This window comes from Palaemon carinicauda, chromosome 22 (genome assembly GCF_036898095.1).
Source record: "Palaemon carinicauda isolate YSFRI2023 chromosome 22, ASM3689809v2, whole genome shotgun sequence".
NCBI lineage: Eukaryota > Metazoa > Arthropoda > Malacostraca > Decapoda > Palaemonidae > Palaemon > Palaemon carinicauda.
Genome location: NC_090746.1, coordinates 5,293,326 through 5,309,573, shown reverse-complemented (window position 1 = coordinate 5,309,573; position 16,248 = coordinate 5,293,326). Strand labels below are relative to the sequence as shown.

Sequence of the window (16,248 nt, the reverse complement as noted above, 5' to 3'; positions counted from 1 at the left end):
AAGGGAGAGACAACGTGTGCTTCGAAAGGTCCCACTGAATGGCTAACCATTCTAAGTGGCCTGATGGTTGCAGGCGAGATTTTTTGGAGATTGACCCGAAATCACAGGTTGTCGAGAAATCGAAGTAATTCCTTCGTAGCTCTGTTGCCTTCTATGGCCGGCCGGGCCCAAATGAGCCAACCGGCCAGATAAGCAATGATCTGTATCTCTTGGTTCCTGAGTTGTTCTAACACTCTCTCTCCCAGTTTCGTGAATATCCTGGGATCAATGTTGAGGCCAAAGGGCATGTCTTGAACACAAAGGCTTTCCTGCTTAGGCGGAAACCCAGATAAGAAGAGAAGTTTCGAGCCATAGGCGCAAGATAATAGTCGTCGGTAAGATCGACAGAGGTGGTGACGGTCCCACGGGGAAGTAAGGTCCGTACCTGAGAGATAGACAACATCCGGAACTTGTCGCAGAGAATGTAAGAGTTTAGCTTGACAAGTCCAGGTCCACTCTCAATGCCGACAAGCCTTTCTTCGGAATTGTGAACAGGTGGCTTTGGAACTTCAGTGATCGATCCCGTTTGATTGCTTCTTCTTGAGTAACCCTGTGGTGTACTCTTTCAGGATGGGAGTGGATTTCTGGGAGAAGGTCACTGGTGGAGGAGGAGGACCTTGTGGCCATTTTCACCTCAAACCTTTAGAGATTATGCTATGAGCCCACAGACCGAAGGTCCAATGGTCTCGAAAGTGGTAAAGTCTACCCCCTACCGGGACCACCGCGTTGTGAGGGAGTGAATCTAGGTACTTTCCTTCTCCGAGCCCCCTTTTTCCTAGGTCCGTCTCGATGGCGAGACTGTCTTCTACTCCTGTAGCTTCCTCTCTGGTGTCCACGAAAGGAGCCTGAGGGTTCGGATCTAGGGCTGTATGCAGGTAAAACATCCCAACGGGGTTGGGCTGTGTACCTGGGGAATCAGTGAGGTAGACCACCTGATGAGGGGGATTTGGATGCATAGACGTCGAATCAGAGGAAGGCTGTGATGACGAGTGGGTAACCGACTATCGATTCCTGTCTGATAGAGGCCTCAGACAGAACGTATTTCCCACAACTAACCCGATCAGACCATCAAACGTGTAGGTCGAATTGGAAGGGCAGATCTTGGAATTATCGTACCCCCCAGACTGACAACATCCTGGTCCAGACAGATCGGGCCTGCCCTTTAGGAAATAATACTGTTACCTTCGGTACCTTGTCTAACCTAACCAAGGCAATCTCTTTCAATCGAACGAATCCGTTGAACGGGAATTCTAGTACCTGGGAGTAAAATCTAGGTCCCCCAGAGGGAGGACGTCTATGCCATCCAGATTTATGGTACCATCTATATATGGAACATGTAAGGCAAATCTCTATGCGTTGTTTTTATCGAAGGAGGTTACTTCGATATGCCTGGGGCTGTAGGGGGAAACTTCCGAGTTCCTGAACGGATCCGACTCACTACCATACTTTTGAGCTCCGTCATAGCCCCTTGGTTTTCCCTAGAATGTGTTGCTTTTAGCAGTCACGGTTTATGCAGGGTAACATGAACATCAGGATCCTTTAAGGGTCCTAGGTCGGTGACGTAGGTAATTGCAAAGCTGAAGGCTCAAAACTCATCCCCACCTACCTGCCCGTCCATGGGGTCGTCGTCCAACCTTAGAGAGGACACTCTGAGGAGATAGGGACCTCTAGATGGAGCATTTCTTCCCAACCTTGATACCCAAGGGCGGAGAGCCTCTCTTGCAGGCCAGAGAGATTCATCATCATCCTGACGGGAACCATGTAGGCGAACCTTCTGTAACAGAAAGGGGACATAAGTCTGGATGTTCCTTGAACTTTGGTTAGTGATCCTATTCACAGGCTGGGATCAGCTGTATAACTCATAAAAATCAATTTTAAAGAAAAGTCATTTAATGTACTATCTTTTGGGGTATAGTTCGACACTTGTATTCATGAAATGTGACACTGTTGGCGCATTCGCCACAGGTTGGCCACCCCTGACTCAGACGTTCAGAACCGGGTCTAACATTATTTACTGGATATTAGTATTCTATTGATTCATCTGTTCACTGACCAGAGTTTCAAGGAACACTAGATAGCCTCTCATGGCCTGGTTGGTCTCGACCCGGCCCTTCATTAGAAGGGGCCAACGTTCGGTTCCCAGTACTGAGTGGAAACTTATTTCTATTTGAACACTATGTTGTATGGATATTTATTCATATTTAGGCATAGTTAGAATTGAATATGCATAAATATAGGCATAATCAATTTATTTCTATTTGAACACAATGTTGTATGGATATTTATTCATATTTAGGCATAGTTAGAATTGAATATGCATAAATATAGGCACAATCAATTTATTTCTATTTGAACACTATGTTGTATGGATATTTATTCATATTTAGGCATAGTTAGAATTGAATATGCATAAATATAGGCATAATCAATTTATTTCTATTTGAACACGATGTTGTATGGATATTTATCCATATTTATACATAGTTAGAATTAAATATATGCAAAAATATAGGCATAGTTATGTTCATATATTTTTATTAGGACTTTCAAGAATAGCTAATGAATATTACCAACGCAAATTCAAGGTGTCATTAAAGTAAGTACAGTTTACTTTGTATTCATGTTAAATCCTTTCCTTTACAGCAAAACAAAAGATTGGCCACCCGTGGTCTGAGTGATCTCTGTCTGTACCGGAGCTCCGGTAACAATCTCCGGTACAAAGGTCCGTCATAGTGACAACGTGAACACCAGAGGAAAACTTATATTAACCTCAATGCTGATCGCCTGTACGATATCCAGTTAAGCCGGAGATTCGATGAAAAGGATCGTAATAACGATATTGTGATTATTCATGAAAAAGGGTTCATACCCTGATTCTGATCGTCTGATTGATCTCTGTTTGTACCGGAGAACCAGTGACAAAGGTCCGTCATCGTGAAAACGTGATCCTCAGCGGTACAATAACATTCTCTAATACTGAATGTCTGTGTTATCTCCAGTGAAGCCGGAGATTCGATGAAAAAGGGGGCCGTAATAATGAAACTGTGAAATCTTCATCGGTATCACATTGTTAACTCCGATTCTGGACGTCTGCTTGATCTCTGTTTGTACCGGAGGTCCGGTAGCAAAGGCCCGTCACCGTGATATCGTGACCGTCCCCGGTACGATAACATTAACCTCAATGAATGTTTGTGTTATCTCCAGCGAAGCCGGAGATTCGATGAAAAAAGTTCTGGACGTCTGCTTGATCTCTGTTTGTACCGGAGATCCGGTAGCAAAGGCCCGTCATCGTAATATCGTGACCGTCTCCGGTACGATAACATTAACCTCAATGAATGTTTGTGTTATCTCCAGTGAAGCCGGAGATACGATGAAAAAGGGGGCCGTAACGGTGTAATTATGATCAAACATGACAAAGGTTCGTGTGTAAAAGGCTTCAGCCGGAGTCCGAGTGCCGGATTTCACCGTTGCACTCCAAAAATCTGCTCCTGTACGATAACTAGTTCTCACCCAATGAGTATCCATTATAGCGGAGCATAACTCAAGGCGGAGCTAAGCATAACGCAAGGCGGAGCTAAGGGTGTCGGTATAAAACGACCCCAATTAATGACTCATACACTAACGTATCTATTAATAGTGTTAGCTATATTAACAGTAACCACATCAATAAAAACGTTTATAATATTAAACGTACTATCATCAACTCTGATACTAAGAGGAGGCCTGAATAACTCGTGATCGTATAAAAACGGAGAACGGGAAATTCACCTCTCTTACTCGAGCTAACAAAGAAAACGAGAGAAGGGATAACTCATATCTGTAGAGCAGGGAACGAGCAGTCTCTGTTTTCGCTCTCAAGGTTACATAATAAAAAACTAACATCACACAATAAAACAAGAAAATTAATAAAATTGATTGCTTTTCTTAGTAATTGTAATAACCAAGAACGAAGAATAACGACAACGTAACAAATAAACAAGGATATACTGTATTCTAAATCGAAGCCTCTGAGGCGAGTACAAACTAACAGACTAAATCGCTAAACTTTAAATCGCTATTCTTCGTAGGTCCAAATTGGACTTGCAAGCAAATAAATACCATAGTAAAAACTAATAAAAATTAATGATAACACAAAAAGGCCATAAAACGTAAGTGATATAACCTAGATGACAGAGTACCAGATGGGCAAAAATAACTAGAATATTTACCGAAGCGAACATAACCCAAAATGGCTGCCGATACCTCGGCAGGACAATCACTTCCAAAACTAAAAACCACCATATTGGAAACAGAACAAATGCCCGGTACTGTCAAAAGCTGCCAAAACAAACTATGGTACTTAACATTGGTAAGGGTGAAGTAGCAACGTCAGTCATGTTGAAATAACGAAAAACTCTTCGAAAAAACACTGTGCCCAAAAAACTCAACTTGTTTGCAAGTTCCAAATCAGAAGGATGACCTGGTGAGCGCGAGTGGTAGGTGTCGGTAGGGTAACCCAACTGTATTCTCTGGGGCCTGTCACGGCCCTCCCCCTTCGATGAAGGGATTATCTAAATGGAAGACAGCCTGTGAATAGTGTTTTAGAAACGCCCTTGTTAGATATACGACACCAACAAGGTGCTCGCGCGAGGGTTGTAACCTCTGCATTCCATGCTTTTAATTTTCTCTGGTATATTTGGAAGATTTATATCAGAAAAAGTACAAAGAAGGACTTTTTCACCGGCCGTCACAGGTCGACCCAGAAAGTATATTTTATATACAAGATGACAAAATATGTTAAATTCACTACACAGTTCACATAATCCACATGTTCCCCACAACAATCACAGGGTTTTTTATCTAACTAAATTTTCCTTGGCATCATTTTCAGAACCATCAGCTTTGCTTTGCTTTCATTAATTTTCCGTCTTCTCAACATTTCACTAATCAGAATTTTCAACAGTTTTAACACCTCTTTGTTAGATTCTGCAGTTAAAAGTCATCTGCATAAAACAGTTTCCAGCTAAAGGATCCGCGCTGTCCCTGACGAACACCAACATACGCCATAAACTCTTCTGATAACCTACCAGTGTCTTCACTCTAGATCTAGTATTATGCTGAAGTAACATTACTCACTTGGTAAGTCTTTTTGTGCCATTATAACAGTACTCTAGCTATTTGTCTCCTTACTCTGTCAAATACCTTCCCAAGATACAATACACTAAGTGGAAAACATGTTCCTCTTTGTGCAATACTTTTTCCATAATTTCCTCATTGTACATACATACATATACCATGGCACCTCCCCCAATTTTGGGGGGCAGCCAACATCAACAAAGAAACAAAAACAAAAAGGGGACCTCTACTCTCTACGTTCCTCCCAGCCTAACAAGGGACTCAACCGAGTTCAGCTGGTACTGCTAGGGTGTCACAGCCCACTCTCCCACATTATCCACCACAGATGAAGCTTCATAATGCTGAATCCCCTACTGCTGCTACCTCCGCAGTCATCTAAGGTATCGGAGGCAGCAGCAGGGCCTACCGGAACTGCGTCACAATCGCTCGCCATTCATTCCTATTTCTAGCACGCTCTCTTGCCTCGCTCACATCTATCCTCCTATCACCCAGAGCTTCCTTCACTCCATCCATCCACCCAAACGTTGGCCTTCCTCTAGTACTTCTCCCATCAACTCTTGCATTCATCACCTTCTTTAGCAGACAGCCATTTTCCATTCTCTCAACATGGCCAAACCACCTCAACACATTCATATCCACTCTAGCTGCTAACTCATTTCTTACACCCGTTCTCACTCTCACCACTTCGTTCCTGACCCTATCTACTCGAAATACACCAGCCATACTCCTTAGACACTTCATCTCAAACACATTCAATTTCTGTCTCTCCGTCACTTTCATTCCCCACAACTCCAATCCATACATCACAGTTGGTACAATCACTTTCTCATATAGAACTCTCTTTACATTCATGCCCAACCCTCTATTTTTTACTACTCCCTTAACTGCCCCCATCACTTTGCAACCTTCATTCACTCCCTGACGTACATCTGCTTCCACTCCACCATTTGCTGCAACAACAGACCCCAAGTATTTAAACTGATCCACCTCCTCAAGTAACTCTCCATTCAACATGACATTCAACCTTGCACCACCTTTCCTTCTCGTACATCTCATAACCTTACTCTTACCCACATTAACTCTCAACTTTCTTCTCTCACACACTCTTCCAAATTCTGTCACTAATCGTCCAAGCTTCTCTTCTGTGTCTGCTACCAGTACAGTATCATCCGCAAACAACAACTGATTTACCTCCCATTCATGGTCATTCTCGTCTACCAGTTTTAATCCTCGTCCAAGCACTAGAGCATTCACCTCTCTCACCACTCCATCAACATACAAGTTAAACAACCACGGCGACATCACACATCCCTGTCTCAGCCCCACTCTCACCGGAAACCAATAACTCACTTCATTTCCTATCCTAACACAGGCTTTACTACCTTTGTAGAAACTTTTCACTGCTTGCAACAACCTTCCACCAACTCCATATAACCTCATCACATTCCACATTGCTTCCCTATCAACTCTATCATACGCTTTCTCCAGATCCATAAACGCAACATACACCTCCTTACCTTTTGCTAAATATTTCTCGCATATCTGCCTAACTGTAAAAATCTGGTTCATACAACCCCTACCTCTTCTAAAACCACCCTGTATTTCTAAGATTGCATTCTCTGTTTTATCCTTGATCCTATTAATCAATACTCTACCATACACTTTTCCAACTACGCTTAACAAACTAATACAAGAAGCTTCTTATTTTTATTTTTGAGGGCATACAACATTTCCACACATTATAATTGTGATGTGATTTATGTAATCCTTAAATCAAGGGGTTCTGGCCTTTTCCTATACAAGGAAAATATGGGATGGCATCTGTTTCCAAAAGAGGCCAGTCTCATCCATATTGAAAACTTGCTCGCGTGAATAACTCCCTTCCTCGACGATGGCAGGGTAGAGGGTAGTATTAGTTCCTCATTGTAAAGACTGCTTTTATGTTGACTTCTATGACATGATGCCCAACATATTCCTCTGTAACTTCTACACTGTAGTGCAATCCATTTATTTTGTTTATCATTACTGGGAAAACCTTTTCCTCTCTTTTGGTCCAATCTTTTCCTCTATAACATTTTGATTTACTCGATTTAGTTTGTGGATGACAAACTCCTGATGCTGTTGTAGTCACTTGCATTCTAGAGTATTCTAAGGTTTCCCGCATTCTAACTTTTCTGAGGGCCATTTCAAGTTCTTCTGCTATCACTTTCTCTACTGGACCCCCTACACTGCCATCGTCGAGGAAGGGAGTTATTCATGCGAGCAAGTTTTCAATACGGATGAGACTGGCCTCTTTTGGAAACAGATGCCATCCCATATTTTCCTTGTATAGGAAAAGGCTAGAACCCCTTGATTTAAGGATTACATAAATCACATCACAATTATAATGTGTGGAAATGTTGTATGCCCTCAAAAATAAAAATAAGAAGTTTCTGCCAAAGTATTGGATGCACAACCTGAATTCTTTGGATTACAAAACTACTGACATCGGAGTGGTTCCAACCATGTTTCATTCCAAAAGAAAAGGTTTACTTCATCAAAAAAGGACTGAAATTCAAAGTGCTTCACCTAATGAACTATGCTGGAGGTCACAATATTGACATATTGTATAAGAGCGTGCAATTCGAATTCTTACCATCAAGTACCAAATACTGATCCAGCTCCTGGATCAGGGCATGATTCATGCTTTTAAGGTGCTCTATACACCAACCTCCCTTCAACACTTGGTCGATGCCATGGATTATATGATAACTTCTGAAGTACGTACACCATATAGCAATGTCTCAAAAATATTCATAGGGGCAAAAATGAAATGAAGAGAGAAACTTCCAAAACCAGCTAAAAGAAATTGTAGACAGAAGCAGTCTACAACTATAAAGGACTCTCCAGGTGAAATAGACCACTCGTCACTAGATAATGCAAAGAAGAGATTGGTTCACCGATATGACTACCGAGGATGTTAATGACCCGATCCAGGCACACTAAAACCCGTTAAGGGATGATCTGGCAGAGATCACAAATTCACCAAGTGAAGATGAGGAACAAATAGAGGATCCAGGGAAAGAAAACAATGTCGGACAATCACTAGCATGCCTCTCAATTCTAGCAAAAAGGACAAAATAACTTCAGAGAAGGTTGGAAGACTGGAACCTTCAGATAATTTGTGCATTACAGTTTAGAAAAGCAATTGACTGAGCCATGGAAGTTTATATACAGCTCCATTCACAGATGAAATAGAAGCACCAGCAATATCCCATCATTATGTACCTATAAAAAGGAAGGGACAGGGTACTCCTTAAATTTGAAAAAAAAAAAAACTCGTGCATGATGATGAAAATAAAGATACTGCCCCACCTGACAAAGTCCTGCTGAAGTGGTACCTTCAGAGGAGATGTAATGCTCTTCTTTGCTGTGCAATACACTCATCTCAGCATCATCATCAAATACATTATTCATTGTTCAGTAATGCACAGTTAATCATCACCATAATCATAATGAATAAAGTTACAGTATTTTCCCCTGAGTGTACAGAATTACATTTTTTTTCTTAAAACCGGAATGTATGGATGTTTCTTAAAGTACAATTGTGTTTAAAAAGTGTTTAAGAGTACAAGAAAGGTTTATAAGTGTGAAGGGATTTTACAAAAGCTTAGATATACAAAAATAGAATGAATATACTGCAGTGCTGCTTCTCCAACGCGGATTTTCACCTATCTCGGGGGCTTAGGATGTAATACCTGGGATAGTCAAGAGATTAACATAATGCACTACCTGACACACTAGAACTACTTGGAACTTTAGGAGTTAGCCTAGGGTTCCAAACAAGACAGGTTAGGCAAGAATAACTGCCTTTAGGCCCAGACTCACTAGTCCTTTTAGATTTCCCAAACAAAGCAAAAGTAGTAGATTTTATGTGGCTCTCTATTACCACACCAGGCAGCTCATTAATACTTGAGTAACATTATTATCCCCACCACAGTAATCAAATAGCCTAGTCGTTTTTGGATTTTTTCCTGAACTAAACATGAATTTTCTTTTACATTTGGAACTCTTCAAGGAGTGCGGCCATCCCCCAATCATCATCCTTATCTCCTATGCCTTTTGATGCAAAGAGCCTCAATTAGAATTTTTCAATCATCTCTATCTTGAGCTTTAAATCAATACTTTTCCATTTATCATCTACTTCACGCTTTATACTCCTCATCCATGTAGGCCTCGATTTTCCAATTCTTCTAGTGCCTTGTGGAGTCCAGGTAAAAGTTTGGTGAAATAATCTCTCTTGGGAAGTGCATAGAGCATGCCAAAACTATCTCCATCTACCCATCACTATGATCTTATATATATATATGGCACTCAAGTAATCTCTCTTACAGTTTCATTTCTAATCCTGTCCTGCCATTTAACTCACAATATTCTTCTGAGTACTTCATTCTCAAATCTACAAAATCTATTGGATATTGTTTCAATGTTATTTCGGAGCTAATGTACATAAAACCTATACCTTTTTGTTTCTCCATCGATTTTTTTTATTTATACCTTTTTGTTTCTCAATCGATTTTTTTTTTATTTTCAAACAATTTGAAAATTGGTAATTGGAATGTTAGAACCAAGAATCAGATTGGGAAGTTACAGCAAGTGGAGAATGAATTTTTTAAATATAATTTGGATATCTTGGCCCTAACTGAAACAAGTTGTAACGGGAATGGTAAAGAAATCTCAGACTAAGGCAATGTATATATATACTCAGGAAGAACAGGTGGAGTTGGAAGAGAAAGGGTAGGAATGATGATGACACCCAGAGTAGAAAAGGCATTAACCGAATGGAGAGCAGTAAACAGAAGATTGCAACTTGCAAAGTTTAAATCAAAGCAGAGCAATATGAAAATGATTTAAGAATACGTTAACAAATAAATATAATCCTATTTCAAAAGTACACTTTTCTGAGAGAGAGAGAGAGAGAGAGAGAGAGAGAGAGAGAGAGAGAGAGAGAGAGAGAGAGAGAGAGAGAGAGAGAGAGCGAGAGAGAGAGAGAGAAAATATGGATGCTAGATTTATTAAGAGCAATATGGGAAGTGGAATAATGCCTAAAAATTGGCAAGCGAGTCTAATGGTATGTATGTTCAAGCAGAAAGGGGACATCATGAAATGTGATAACTACAGGGGAATTAAGCTAACAGAGCGTGGTTACAAAGTTTTTGAGAGGCTACTCAATGAGAGATTGTAAATAATGGGAAACAGCAGCATGGATTCATGAGTGGAGATGAACTATGGATGCCATCTTTATAGTAAGACAGTTACAGGAAAAGAGACTAGAGGAAAACCAGATGCATTCTGTTCTTTTGTAGATCTACAGAAGGCTTATATGATACAATCCAAAGAGAACTGAGGTTTTGGTGATTAAGAGATGTAATTTAAACATTACCTACTTGTTTTAGTTTCCTATTTTGTTTTAATGTTGAATATGAGGTACACATTTCTTTTGCAAATTGAGAATGGACCTCAGGGGAGTTTATAATTTTGCATAGGTAATTGATATTTAAAAAAAACATTATTACTAATAGGAAATTGATCAAACAATTTGTTCAAGACAACCTTCCACCAGCCAAGGGAAACTAAAAAGAATGGAAGTTGTTATGCTAAAAATGGTGACTGTCCTATGGATACTTCCTAGACATACATCGTACCCTGTGCTTTAAAAGTCATCAGTCTGTAAAGACTGGATCAAGTACTGAGAGCAAAGTTTACCATAATTCTTTCATCTCTTTTGACCATGTCAGCAACTAAAATTTTACAAGTAAGAAGGCAGGCTGTCCATCTACATCCTCACTCTCATTCATGTTCTAAGAATAATGTAATCCACATTGCACTATGTACCTATTTTATCAACCAAACGTTCATCCTTATAAAAGAGAAAATGAAGTGAGGAAAAGAATGAGCAAGTCTAGCTAAATAAATTAAGAGCAACTACCAAGGATAAAATCATATTATCGATACAAGCAGTCGTTCTCTGAAGTAAGCCCCTCAGACTCTTCTAGGAGTCTGAGTGGGCTCCCATACAATCTAATTATGATCATGGCATAGGTAATTACTCAATTCTTCTGCAAATGCTTCTAAGACCCACTCTGTAAAAATATGAAAAGCTTATAATAAAACGATATGGAAAGGGCTTTACCTCACAGGATTTTCTATAGATGCCTTCATATCCAGTAGGTCCCATAGCAGCCACCATGTTATGAGTCAACCGGAATGGGACACGTTCTGGCCAGTCAAAGGTTTCACCCTAATTGAAGATAATTAAAATTCACAAAATTACCAGTACGTACATACTTATGCAACATATAAAATATTTCTACAATATAATATCAGAATTTTCATATCCATTTATCAAAATTAGTTAATTCTCTTAAAAGTACTACCAAGATTTTTTTTATTCATATCTGGTTTTCAAATTAAAAGGAAATATATAGTTAATTGAACATGTCATTTTTCGATTGATTTATAAAACAAAATACTTATACACCTACCTTATTGAAGAGGCAGTTGAAGTCAACATGTACAGTGTCTCCACATGAGGCATCAAATAATATATTCTCACCATGCCTATCTCCTAGTCCAAGAACATATCCCACCATAGACATAACAGCCGTAGTGCGGCAATATGCCAGCCGTGCTTTCAACCTGCCAATGACATTTAAATTCTAAAAGTAATATCTTATTTATAGCATACAGTACATATATATTTTTGATAATATAACAGAATTTTAATAATAAAATTTTTTATTGCTACACAGATGTTCATACTACCTCTACTCCAGAAGCTAGTTTTAATAGACATTGACCAGTAAAATTCAATTCAAAATAATTCCCATTTTCTTTCCCTTCAATAAACACATGCCTTTAAGTAAAGGATGCAACATTTTAGCGCTAAGCGGTAAGAAGCCGAGAACTTTCATGCCTGTGCCTCTTTGTCCCTTCAGTTTTGAAGCCAAAATTATCTCTATCCTCTTGATACCACGAGGCAGTGGAGAGGAGGGTGAGCATGTATATAAACATCAGTTGAGTATAGAAATAAAAAATTTTATTATTAAAATTCTATTTATTTCTATGAGCCTCCCCAGAGGTTCAAATATCCAATGAAGGAAATAGATAGGATGAATTTGAATATATTACTAACCTGCTCTAGATTACTTTTAATAAACCATCTAAAAATATCGTTTGCAATACTGGACTCCAGATTGTCAACTCTTAAGCTATTTAAAATGCTGGACTAGAGTGACTCTAAATGATAATTCTTGATCTAAATGATACTTTTGATTGATTTCAAATTGATTTTCAAATTAAAACCATATACTCATAGAAAAGAAAATTATAAATTAACTGAACTCAAAATTAATTAGACCAAGGCCTGGCTCTAATACCTGTATATTTGTCCAAGTAATGCTAAATGGTTCTTGACAGATAAAGAACCCTGAAATCTGCTGACATTTTTTCAGCCATTTTCAGAGAAAGGATGTGAAAAAATAGAAACAAACACTTAGTCTTAAAATAATAATGTTTTGATATAATACAGTTTAGAGGGCTTAGAAAACCCTTTGTCTCCGAGGATACAGTGGATAGTCTCCATGCTCTCAGATGTAGCATGGATGGGTTTAGAAGAATCACATTTGAGGTAGCTTATTTGAGCAGATTGGCTTTGTATAACCTTTTTGGTCAACCCCACCAACAGGGACTACAGACCTGCACCTGCAAATCATTCCTTCTGTGGCCAGACAAGAGCTCTCATCATTATCCTACTGTTCGTAGTATTCCTAAACTTGTTTAACACCTGCCGAATTCTGGCAAATGATGGGAATGATAAGTAAAGAGTGCTTATATCATGAGAGTACTAAAATATCTAGACTAACACCTCAGCACGTAAGAGATAAGCAGACTTCTTGAGGTACTTTCGATATCAAGAGGAAAGATATATGGATCCAGGCTACCATCTCGGTTTTAAGCCTCACAAATTCTATAGTAAGTGTCTAAAAGTTTGGCTAGAAATGTGGAAGATTGATGTTATAACTCTTGAAGGGCAAAATAAATATAGAATTCCAAGCTCTACGAGAAGAATTCTGATCTGGTAGATACTTATATCACTATAATTTAATGTAAATTGCATTAAAACGACTACCGGTACGTAGTTACCACTTGAGGAGTTGAGTTAGGATTTGAAACATGGTAGGATAGGCCTAAAATAATACTCTGAAATGAGAATTGAATGGATTTCTGAGCTGCAACCATAGGAGTTATTGGCATTAAAATCTTAAAATAAAAAACAAACTCAACAGGCTGGAGCAGTAGCAGTGTCATCATTCCCTCTATAATCAACAAACACAGACTTCTCTGCCAATATAAAGCTTTCTAAAACACTGAAATTAACTGCAAAGGAAAGTATTTCAATAACAATTCTGAGATTAACCCAAATCAGTAATTAGTACTGCATAATAGCTTTTAAACCCTGAATATAAAGGGTTTTCATTTATTAGTTGTAATGACAAGAGTGAAAGGAAGTCATTACTGTATAATGAAATCTATAACAAGGCTGAGGCTTATGGACAAAAGGCATAGCTTATGTAACAGACCCTCCCAAATAATAGCGATATATCATTAGTGAATTAGACTCTATTATTTTTAACAAAATTTCTTCAGTGAAAACAAATAATCCACTATAAAATTTATGTATTCTTTACTGCCAGACTAATAAAACAATAAGAACCCTTGTGTTAGAATTTACTCAACTAAAGTAATGCCATGATGAGCTAGTGTCTGACCTTGCAAGCAAAAGGGCACACACTGTGATACAGAACGTGATGCAATCAGCAGCTTCAGCTGGTACATCACCAACAACACAAAGATTCAATTAACTAAAAAACTAATAGCATCAACGATATGAAACATCATCTCCAAAAACAAAAGTGATGTAGATTAGGAGGGATATAAGGATCCAGCTTAGCTACACGGTCTTCTGCCTCACAATCTAAATATCTAATAGAGCAACTAGGGATGCGGAACTGCAAGGTTTAAGGGGACCGTCCGCCATGTCCGCCATTTTTTTTTCTAATGATCCAAATTACACCATTTCTATATATGTTTTAGACATATATAATACCTTCATCATATAAAAATTTCAAGTCATTTGATCCAAAACTTTTGGATTTATTAGCAAAAATCATTATTTGAAAAAAAAAAAATTAGGTACATTTTTCCCCAATACTATAATACCAATTGTATTGAAACTTATACCATAAAAACTACTATATCAACCGAACAATTCTGTCGGACAAAATTTTGATTTTCCTTTCTGTTATTTTAATGAATTTTTATTTTTTTTCCTCGTCTAGATGGAAAATAATTGTGAAAAAAATATAGAAAGAAAATAAAAATTTTGTCAGACAGAATTGTGGGATTTTTATTCTTCTTTTCAATGATATCTTTCCCTCTGATATCGAACAGGATATAAGCGAGAAAAATGTACCTAAGTGTGAATAAGTATGTTTTTGAGTTATGAGCTCCCAAAGATTTGCAACACATTTTTGCTTCTTTTCTTAAAGAAATCAAGATAATATTATTATGATAACTTTTATTGTTTATTCTTACATAAATGCACCCTAAACGAGGTATTTGAACCCTCAGTTTACTATTCCTATGTTAGAGTTGCCAGCGATCTCTCCTTGTTGCCAGTGCTTTAGTTAGCAGGTTTCAGCTCTGTACTCTTATTCATGTTTCCCTCTTTCTTGGTTCTTTTTTCTTGTTCTCCACTTACTTTTTGTTCTTTCTATCACCTTATGTAACATTGACATTGCTATAAAGTTCCAGAGGACGTTGTGAAAGCACAATCTACATACGAACTTCAAGTAAATAAACACATGCATTATAATTTCTATATGTCTTTGGAAACTTTGCTGATGTTATCGTAGCTGGTAGTTTTCATTTACCTGCCCTCTATCAATGCCTTTCATTTCTGCCAGAAGTACGATATATCCAAACATAAGAGTGAGAGAGAGAGAGAGAGAGAGAGAGAGAGAGAGAGAGAGAGAGAGAGAGAGAGAGAGAGAGATCATGAATATAATTTTGGAGTGATAGCATTTTGGTTGATATACTGTAGATGGCAGTTCAAATTGAGAGAGAGAGAGAGAGAGAGAGAGAGAGAGAGAGAGAGAGAGAGAGAGAGAGAGAGAGAGAGAGAGAGAGAGAGAGTGAGAGATAAACCATTATTTGATTTTAAGAGTTGAACATTGGTATTATAGAATTTGTATAAATGGCAGTTTTAAATAATTCGAGAGAGAGAGAGAGAGAGAGAGAGAGAGAGAGAGAGAGAGAGAGAGAGAGAGAGAGAGAGTGCAAAAATAAACATAACTACGATTCTGTCAAACTCAGTCATGCAGACGACAGTAAGGATGACGTCATAATATAAAGACTGCTATATCATCATTGTTTGGAAAAATTATAGACAATTTGTTCTTCTTAAGACCTTAGGTAACATTGGCATTGCTATAAAGTTCCTGAGGATGTTATGAAAGCACAATCTACATACGAACTTCAAGTAAACAAACGCATGCATTATAACTTCTGTAAGTGTTTGGAAAATTTGGCTTCTGTTCTCTTAGGAGTAGATTTTGTTCAACTACGCTCTACCAATGCCTCCCATTTCTGCCAGACGTACGATAGATCGAAACATAAGAGAAAAATCGCTATAGATATGCAAAAATAACACATAAAGACGATTTTGTCAAACTCAGTCATGCAGACGATACAGTAAGGATGACGTCATCATTTTAAAGACCTGTGGCCGCGGGGGAATAAAAACAAGAATAACGCCAACGTTATCCCTGCATGTCGTAAGAGGCGACTAAAAGGGACGGGACGAGGGGGCTAGGAACCTCCTCTCCTGTATCTACATCCTGTGAGACATCGACAAAGAGATGGAGCTGAGGGGAGAGTGACTGCTCCCCGCACTCTAGTTTTGGGGTGTTTGAATGTGCGTGGATGTAGTACGATAGAGAGTAAAAGATGTGAAATTGGAAGTATGTTTAGGAATAGAAGGATGGATGTATT

General features: G+C 38.6%; 1 protein-coding gene across 1 annotated transcript in view; it reads right to left on the bottom strand.

The window, feature by feature from the left end:
* mei-41 (meiotic 41) overlaps window positions 1-16,248 on the bottom strand; it is a 316,521-nt gene that overhangs the window by 17,930 nt on the left and 282,343 nt on the right. Inside the window, exons 46-47 of the mRNA XM_068345943.1 lie at window positions 11,679-11,832; window positions 11,327-11,434 (exon numbers count right to left, since the gene is read on the bottom strand). Of these exons, the coding sequence (XP_068202044.1) occupies window positions 11,327-11,434; window positions 11,679-11,832 (262 nt within the window). The remainder of the gene's footprint in view (window positions 1-11,326; window positions 11,435-11,678; window positions 11,833-16,248) is intronic.